At 41.8% G+C, this 10,156-nt stretch overlaps 1 protein-coding gene across 1 annotated transcript in view; it reads right to left on the bottom strand.

Moving 5' to 3' along the window:
• Positions 1 to 9,992, bottom strand: part of ERGIC1 (endoplasmic reticulum-golgi intermediate compartment (ERGIC) 1) — a 61,058-nt gene extending 51,066 nt beyond the window's left edge. The window contains exon 1 of the mRNA XM_010579238.1: positions 9,766 to 9,992. Within this exon, the coding sequence (XP_010577540.1) occupies positions 9,766 to 9,992 (227 nt within the window). The remainder of the gene's footprint in view (positions 1 to 9,765) is intronic.
• Between the last annotated feature and the right edge of the window lie 164 nt (positions 9,993 to 10,156).

The following is a 10,156-nucleotide window of genomic DNA, read 5'->3' on the forward strand; positions in this document are numbered from 1 at the left end:
CAGCACCTGGTAACATTTGCTCACCTTTCAGCAAGCACATTGAAATCTACAGATGAAAAACTCTGCAAATATATGAAGTATCAAAGTTCCAACTTTTTTGAAGATATGTACAAGGAAAGCTGAAGAAGATGGGCTTATGAAAACAAACTGGATGTGCACTGCAAGAGCTAAGCCATGGTTCAGTAACAGGGTTGTGCCTAGAGTGCTTATTTACGAACAATCTTGATCAGGAACGGTTTTGTGAATTGGGACACAAACTTCAAAGCATGTGAAAAGTAAAATTAGTGATCCTGTTAATCTCAGTTTCACACTGAAAGTAAACACTGAATATACAAATACCAAAGCTTGGCCCTGAATGTCAGTTCAAGATGCAAATACAGATTCAAAGTAGGACTAATAAGCCGATACTTGTAAATACCAAGCAGTTATTAACACATTTTATAAGATTAACACCTGCGTAACAGCAGATAATATACAAACATCATTAAGTAATCAGCTAGTCCTCATTTACACACAATAGGATATTAACACACATACTGCAGAAGCTGAGCTTTAATGGACAAACTCTCAAGGCTTCAAAATTGCATTGGGAACTGTTTAATCCTGAACTACTTTAAGCAAGCTCTGATATGTGAAGGACTGGACAAGGAGGTAGAAGGGCTAATGTAGTTTTAAACTAGTTTATCTGTACTGCAAGCAGGTGAAGACTGCAATTTTCAAATTCTGTATGACTGAGTTTTCACTCACAACATCACACCAGTTTTGAAAGCATGATCCTCCACATAGTATTTTTTTTTTTGACCTGCTGACTCTCCACACTTTTAAGCCCAGGAGTGAAATGTAGGAATAGGCTTCCTTGCCAGCCAGCTCCTCCCTCTTAATTCTAGTTCCAAGAACATAATGAAACTAACAGAGGAAGTTTCTGAAACAAGGAGGAGTACTGAGAACAAGAAAACAAGGTTAGCTGGGAGGACTGTCATTAATTATATAATCCAGCCTTTGGGTAACTGGACATTTAGGGAAAGGGGCTGAGAGAATGTTGGAGGCATTAGCCTCTGCAGCATTATGTCATCTGGTCTGCTAGTTATTTAGCAGGTACAGACTTTGTACAGGGAAAAAAAAAAAAAAAACCAAACCCATTTATTTCTAGGACAAAAGACTATGAATCCCCACAACACTTGCAGAAAGAGGGCACAAAAAATGAATACATTCTGCTCCTGTTTCAACTGGTTTCTTTCCAAGGAGCTCATTCTGTTTTCTCCGTTCTGCCAGCCTCCCCAACTCCATTGTGCTGTCCCGCATAACACCTTTTTGTCAACTATGTTCTAAATTTTGTGCTCTTATTGTTTCAGTGCATAAGAAGCTCATTCTCTATTGCCCAGGAATGCAGAGCAATTGCTATTGCTGAAATACGCCAAAAGTGCAAACTATTTTAGGTGGCACTAAAGAATGGAAGAGAGGAAGCGGTACATCACATTTTTTTCAAAATAAATGTTAGGCTCAAACATATTTCAAAGGTAATTAGGAGGAGGAAGGTATTTATAATCTCAGATACTCAATGGTGGAGTCTTGCCAGCAAACATTTTATTTCGTTTTAGGCAGTGAAAGCAGGTGTCAAAATGAAGGATGGAAGAGAAATGTATTTTTAATAAAGTGAGAAAACTACACTCTGCTTCATCAAAACAGGAGAAAAGTGTCATGAAGAAAAAATGTTCAAGTAAGGGGACTGGTATTTAAAGGGATCCAGCCCTTCTCTGTATTCTGGAGATCAGAGAGAATGGAGGCAGAGAGATTGGGGAACAGGATTAAACATATATGGCTGCTCCCCAAACTAAGTAAATTGTTCAGATACTTGAACGTCATAAGCAGACTGTAACCCTTCCTGACCCGGAGGCTTCATCCCCCTTAAGCTCAGAGATTCTTTCTCTTGCAGCTCTCCAGCACATCCCAGCAGCTCCCACCATCACATCCCCCAGACACTTCCTCCACTGCCATCCTCACCTGTTCCCTCTTTTGTGAGGCACCCAGTCCTGAACATCTCTCTTTCCCAACTCAAGACCTGCCAGCTCAGATTCCTCTACCTTCTGCCATGTTCCTCCAGCTCCATCTCACTGCCCACAGCTGCTGGTTCCCAGTATTGCCAGTGCTACTGGCCGCAGTAACCAGCTCATCAGCCCTCTCCACAGACACAAAGTCCTAAATCTCTAGCAGACACTGAACAAAATTTAAAGTTGTACTGTGATTTCCAAGAAATTACCTACATAAAACTCAGAGCATAACCAGGTCACTGCTATGGAAAGAAAGAGTTGTACCATAGTCTTTCCCATAGCTTCTAGGAATCACAAAATATTAAGACTCCATTGCTACCTTGTACTGCTGAACGCCTTGAAACACAAACTGGTAAGATTCATTTAGTATCAGAACTGTGCAAATTTTGTTTGTGGAAGCTGCTTTCTGAAAGGTTTAAGTACAGCTGCACTAGGACAGCACACAAATCAGATTTGTACAAAACAGCATGAACAAATACAAGATCTGGGGAAGAAAAAAAAATGGGGGGGGGGAATGTGTGAAGAAAATAGCTTCATCTTCATAAGGCTTCCCTCAGAAGCACACAGACCAATCCATACCTTACTGCATGACAGAGATTTCTCTATATCAATAAGGGAAACTCCTAGATGTCTGCTAGGCTCACCATCTCACACTGGACCAGGCCGAGAAAACCACTCCAAGGAAAAATCGTTCAGCCACTGCTCTGTCAAGTGAGTGAGCAAAGCAAGGTCCCCTTGAAACAATCAGTAACTGAGACTCAGAATGGGATTGCTACTTGCCTGAAGCTGACAAGAGTTAAGAATAGCAGAACCTTGACTTGAGAGTAGACAACAGCATTCATTGCTGTGTACACACACAACACCAAGTCTGCCTTCTCTTCCAGAGCAATTTCTATAGGACAAAAGCCATTCTTAATACACAAGATTTAGTGGCAAAAAAACATACCTTTTCCCAGAGCATCCAGCAGGGATTCAAATATATTGTACTTTTTCAGTATCTAACCTAAGAATATCAACAAACCTGCAGTGACCAGCGCAGGTTCTCCTATTTATATTCCAGTCTAAGGAGATAAGAATTTCTGTCTATGCTTCTAGAACTCAGTCCTATTTTTTAGTTGCATATAACTGTATTACCTACAAGCAAGTACAACTCATATGCATCATCTGGCTTCCAAGTGAAGTTCCTGGTTTTGACTCAGTTTCTAAGAAACATCCATATTGATGCTACCCCACTAGAAAAACATGACTGATACAGACCCAAGATAGAGCTGCAACTTGTAGTTGGGGACCAGGTTTACCAGTGTTTGTTAGTCCAGATATAACTTGTTATAATGCAGCAGCTAGATTCAGATTTCAGTTCAGTAGGGTCACATTTGATTTAGAGTGACGTGGAATCTGACTGAGGCTCTGAGACTTCACCTTTACCAGAAAACACAAAGTCATATTTACATTACTGGCTGCACTGGTGTTTTAGTGGGCTCTTCAACCTTGCTTTATTCACAGCACCCAGTGGTCTACAGAGATGGACAGCAATTAGGAAGCCAAGTGATCCTCCTTAGGATATGACTGTTAAATAAATACTAAGCAACCATGACTGCCTGAAATCCTGTTAGCAGTGCTACATGCCTGTCCATATTAGCATAGCGTTTTGAAGGCTCTTCTATTAAATGCCAATCTTTCTGGCTTCTCTGGATTAAACTAGATACATCTCATTTGGAAACATCCTTAAAAACCAAACAAACAAAAAAGCAAACATCCAAACACACACAATTCAAATGCAGCAAATTGTACTGTCAAACTGCAGTCTTTACTTGTGTGTATCTGCTGTGATTACTACTAAAATACTCAAACATTTCAGTATAAGGAAGGTTTTGTAGATCGTGGCAAGATTGTGGTTAATTTTTTGGCAGAATAAGTTTTCCATTTTGGGGGCAGCTGGCTCCCTACAGGAATACCCAGACAACACTTCAGGGCTTGTGCTTGGATAGAAGACAAAACCCCAGATGATTCCACTATGTCTTTGTTCATTGCAAGACTGTTCTTTTCTCACCACCTCCACCATTTGAATTACATGCCTAAAAAATACACATGCACACTTCAAAATACAAGCTCAACAACCTCCACAGCTTCTCAGTCCATGCTGGTGGTATTGCTTCAACTCTGTTTACAGTGTGATTCAGTCATTTTCACAGCAATGAACTATGATGGCATGAAGAAAGCATCTGTGTCATCAACAAGTGAACAAAGGAGGACAGTTAAAGTTCAGAAGGAACAATACAAAACTTTCCTACAAAGCCAGACCTTAATACTTCTGTACTTACTCAGGAAAAGTTTTCTACTCCAACTATATTTTAAGAGAAATAATGCATTAGGGAGACTTAGGAAGAAATATTTACACACATGCACGCTATGTATAATCAAGTTATTTGTGGCATAAACATCAATAGACTCTGTCTGTACAACTCTGCTTGCCCATCTGACTGCTCTGACTGCAGAATAATTTCTCAGGTGCCCTCAAAGGGCTATTGTTAAAACAAAGTTAGTCATGGCACTGCCTGGCACCAAAATCAACTTTGGTGATTACGTAAGGTGGCAGCAATACCACTTGGAAGGCTTGTTTACCAGCGACATTGCACAATGTGAAGTGGAACATGCTTGCCAGACATGGCTGCAGTTCAAGATGAAAATACGCTTGCAGAGTTACCAGGTGCTATGAAGTGGTCAGCTATCGCTTCAGTAGCTAGAGAGAAAAAGTGCAGGTCCCTGCCAAGAGTAGAGAGGCAACTATCTAACCAACACAGAACAATGTTACAGCCACTAGTTATAAATGTAGACATTAATTTAGGAAGGGATGGCTACCAGCTCAATCACATATGGAATTTAAGATTTTGAGCAGCATTATTGTACAAGTGGCAACGTCAATGGCTGTGGAAGTGAGCGTGACCACGCACAGCTTAGTACAGGGCACATGCAAACCTTTTTGATATGCCATTGCTACGCACGAGCTAGTAGGCAAAACTCATCTCGTCAGGAGTAGCCGTATCAGCCAGCCTTAGCTGTTTATTCTTCTCTCTTGTCCTCCCCGCACTGTTTCAGCCAAGAACACACCTACCTGCTGCTATCACCACCATGTACCTTCTATAGGAGAGGCACCGTGAGCTCATTTGTTAAAGTAAGTTCAGCAAGTAATTTTGCCAAATGAACTAAAGTGTGTTAATGCAGTTAAACAACATGCTGGGAGGGAACAAGCAGGTGGATGGAGTACAGAGCACCACAACTGATGAGAAATGCAGAGCTGGTTGAGACTCCAAATTAAAACTCCTGAGCAAACATGTACATTTCCACTAACATTTGATATTTAGTAGGCAGTGCCAAAACATCATGTAGTCACCATTTCTCCTTAACAACTGGCAGATGTTCAAACACAGGCCGAACAAGTCCCATGCAAGTTTAAGTGAGATTTGAGGAGTTACAGAAAAAATCTAAGTCATGACCCTCACAAACCTATTGAAAGAAAAATGGTAGGATTACAAGAGACAGCTTTGTTCCTTCTTTTCTTAAGCCTGAAGACTAAAACAAAGCTATTTTCTTTAGGCTCACAAGTGAATGAGAAATGGTCGTCCAAGGGATTGCTTAGTTCAGAAAAGATTTTTCTCCTTAGCCTCCAAATCACCTACAATCTACTGGTTTGCCCTTGCTAATCTGGTTGGGAATTGAAGGCCAACAAACAGACCTCGCTGATGTTGCTGAAGCAGTCTGTATCACCGGTTTTGCAACTGCACCAGGTCAGATGTCTTAAGCATCAGTTTGCCTATTAGCCATCGCAACTCTCAGGTCTAAATTAAAACCAAACATACTGCCTCTCCTAAAGGCAATAAGGTTGGAAGTATGTCAGCTTTGGTTAAGACTGGACAATTTGATTTAAAAAAGACATACGGGAACCGAAGCAAAGACCTGTCTGTGTCCCAAAACAGCAAAAATGTTGTTTATATCTGAACCAGAATACCCACATAAAAAGTATCACTTATCACAGATGTGCCAAAGAACAGCTGACTGTGGGAGCCCGTTACACTGTGCAGATGGAATAACAGTCTTCGCCGCAAAGAACTTCAACTCTAAATCAGCATTTAAATCTAAATCCCTTCTAAGCCTGGTTCCTTTCCCATGACCTCCAAAATCCAGGTATAACACACTGTTACTTCATTCAGGTTATCAAGCTGTAAAAAAAACAACAAAAAAATCGAAGACCCCCCCCCCCCAAACCCTAATGAAAACATCACCATGATTAACTGTGGGAAATAAATTCTGAATTTCTCAGTTAAATATAAAAATAAGGATTCACAGATATTTGCCATTCTGTGCCAAAAACGTGGCCAGGGCACAACTGAGAATTGCCCACAATTAGAACAAAAACTTGATTTCCGAGCGGTTTATTTTAGTTTTTCTATCTAATCGGTTAAAGCTACCAAAATAGCTCAGAAGTTTCAGTATCTGCTACAAACCTATCAGTAGCTCTTTCATGCAAATAGGCAGATGCCAAGAAAAGCCAACAGATTCAAGCAAACTTGCAGCAATGTTTCTCTCTACCATGTCCATGCCCAGTGCACAGGAGTCACTTCATTTTTACTTCTGTAATTCTCAACACCAGAGCAGTCTGAAGTCCAGCATTGATGTTCACTGCTGAAGCTAAGCCTCCCTGCTAACTGGATCACACAACATGTGAGAAACCTTCTGGCCCACAATCACCATTCAAGATGACCCAGGCTTACAGTTTAATCTAATTATGATTTCAACCATCCACAGATGCTGTAAGTACACAGGTGACACTGGGTCTTAAAGGCTTGAGGGGGAAATACCCTTTCAGCTCCAGCAATATAACTCAAAATCCCCAATCAAATAGGTATGAAGCTGTGCTGCTGACACAAGTTCTAACAAACCAGGAGTAGAGGCAACGAGGAAAAATCTCTCTCTCTTGCAGCCAAATAGGTTTTAAAAAATAAGAAAGAACCAGGCATTCCGGAAATACAAACTGATTTAGTAGTTCTGTAGGAGGGCTGGTGTCTTGTGACATGCACTGAACAGACCTGTACTGAAGGCTCCAATTTGGAAGCTGAAAACTTGGTTCCTTACCAATATCACAGCAGGACTGTAGAGATTAGTGCAAATGAAATGCTTTGAAAAATGAAAAGCATTAGGTAAGCACTAAGTATTATTAAAACCCTAAAGATACTTGGGACAGAATAATTATTATTCACTTGAAATTACTGTGCAAATATTATTTATAAATTAAATGCATTTTATATTAACAAAGGGAACTATTAATAAGCCAAGATAACAGAAGTCCTACAGAAAAAGAAAAAAAAAGTACAGTACAAAAAAGTCTAAGTAACAAAACAAGCTACTGCTATATCTGATACCAACCAATGTGCCTCAGACTCTCACCCATGGAGACAACTTCCAAGAAACATGTTCAAGCACTTTGGGTTCTTCAGTCTGGCCAAATATGAACCCATAAGTCTAGGAGATAGGAACACATGGACAGAAATGCTTTCTTTGACTTCTAGTTGTTGAAGAAAAGGGACCTTTTTTGGTCATGGGCTGTTTCATTACTTGTCATTTGTGTCTCTATCTTCTCCAGATGAGACTGTGGCAACCTATTCCTCCTACAAGAACCTATTTTGTGTGGAAACAGAGATCGAGTCCCAAACTTCTAGCTGGTCTACTATGGCCCTCTCTACAACTGATGTTAGCTGTCAATGTCCTACCACTCTAGAATATAAAAAATAAAAGCTCTAAGTGAGGGGAGGATACAACAAAAAAAGAACTTGCTTTCCCAAATGCCCTAGCAAGCAGTGATTCCTTCAGATGCATTAGCAGCACAGACCAGTGAAATCTGTGGCCTCCAGAAGAGCACAAGGCCTTTCCACTTGGAACCTCTGAATTTTGGACTCTAGAAAATATGTAGGGGCAATTTTAAAAGCTTCTTAACAATCCAACCCTCTAATCATACATAGGCATAACAACCACTTTAAAGTGTGTGCTAAAGACAGGGTGCCAAACTGTACCTGCCAAAGAGAACGTCCAGTTGAAAACTCTGAAAGAAAAACCTTGCATTTTAGATGATGAAAAATGTCACCTCTTCATTCAGAAACTTGCTACAGGTGGTAACCTTATTTCTCTAAGAGCATTGTATTGTATGTTCTATAGCTGTCAGGAAGTAACTGTACATTTTTTTAATGTATGCATCATGCTTTACCTACAACAGTAAAATTTTCCAACCTCAGCAGATTTTTTTCCACTGACTGCACAATGAACAAAAACCACAACAGCTAAAAGATAGTCTCTAACCTTTGCAAAAATTTTGGTCCTGAAATCTGTTCATGCTTCTAAAACAGGAAAGTGGTTTGTTGCGCATGACAATAGTTTCTCTGTACCTTTAAATATAAATTTCTTGCTATCAATGGCAGTCTGTTAAACATTCATCTTTGCAGAAAAGCTGAACTTCAGTAAGCTTACATTATTTCAGGTGCTTAGAAGCGTCTATTTCTAATCCTCCAATCTGAATGACAAAGAAGTTATTTGCAATTGTGAATCTTTAAAACGCAGATCTGAACTGATGCCTCTACGTTTTTGCAACTCATGAACACAAACTCCGCAACTCAGCCTTTACTTAATGTCTTTGTTCCATTCCAAAGTGAAGCACTAGTGCTTCTTCTTAAGATGATTACTCCTGGTGAGCCAGTGTTTCCACATGCACATTCTGAGACCCAACAAAAATGACATTTTCAAAGACATCTGAAATAACATTTTCTTTATCTGCTACTACAAAGTGACAGCCACAACCCAGGATCCCTTATTGTTCAGGTATTGTACAAGTCTGAAAATAGATGGCAATGGGATTTGCAGCTGGCAGAATGTCTCCAAAGCTGAGAAGAATTTTTCTATCAAATTTTACGCAAAAGCAGAAATGAGGCTCTGGGCCCCGGATCCCACATGATCCAGCAGATGCTGTTTCCAGCTTCAGCAAGTTTTCATTCAGAAGCAACTGCCTCCATGTTCAATAGTGCCCCACAGATCACATACAAGATCCTGTTAGCCTGTATAAATGAGAGGCCTGATTTAGAATTACAGCAAAAATACAATACACAACTTTTGTTTGGGAGAACTAAAAAACTGCAATATCACCACTTCCCCCTGTCATCTCAAAGGGGTGCAAATGTATGGTTCATGATGGCTTCTCATGAGGAGAAACATCAAGCAACAACTGTATCTCTCAACTCCCAAAAACATATTCTTTTTTATTGTAATATTAATGCTCTAGTAAAACCTACATGAGAAAACTCATCTGTGCGTCTTCCCCATAGCATCTATGAGTTTGGAAAGTTACAGATCTTTGGTTCCAGAAGGGCTTAAAAAGAAAATGAATCCACAGTTGCTATTTCAGCTCCGTTTGAGTCAAAGAGGTCTTTTTCGCTTCTGCTTTGGTATCTGAAACTGACCGCTATGGCCCACAGGATGCAGGAGCCCCGCAGCAAGGCCAAATCCCACAACCCACACCTGCTCAAAACGCCAAAACCAAAGGTGGAGGCGCCGACGTTGTTCCCCAGCCATCAGAGCCATGGTGTGCGCCTTGACTCGCACGCAGCCTCACCGTTACCAGTGACCTCCTAAAGCTGCTCTGGGACCTGTGGGAGGAGAAGGGGCCCAGCGCCTTCACCCCGACACCGGCTGCGGGGGCCTGCGCAACACCCGCAGCCTCAGCCCCCGGGGCCCCGCCGCTCCACCCGTCCTGCCCGGGGAGCTCGAAACTCCACACGCCTCCTTTTCGCTTTGCACAACAGCGTTACAGAACAACACCCGCTCGCTGGGCAGAGCCTCCCAGTTTCCCACGTCCCTCGCCTGCCCAGACCTACTTCTTCCATCCAATCCATCCATCCAGTCCATCCGTCCCTCCCCCCTCGGGCTTCACCTCGCCCGCAGCCGGTCACAGGCCCGGCCCTCGCCTCGCCGTTACGGGGCGGCCTCAGGCAAGCGGGGGGCTGCCGGGCGGGAGGGCGCCCACCGCCGCCCAGCGCTGCGCTGCCCCGGCCGGGGGCGGCGAGGCCGGG

Source organism: Haliaeetus leucocephalus, unplaced genomic scaffold (assembly GCF_000737465.1).
Source record: "Haliaeetus leucocephalus isolate CR32 unplaced genomic scaffold, Haliaeetus_leucocephalus-4.0 Scaffold656, whole genome shotgun sequence".
Lineage (NCBI taxonomy): Eukaryota > Metazoa > Chordata > Aves > Accipitriformes > Accipitridae > Haliaeetus > Haliaeetus leucocephalus.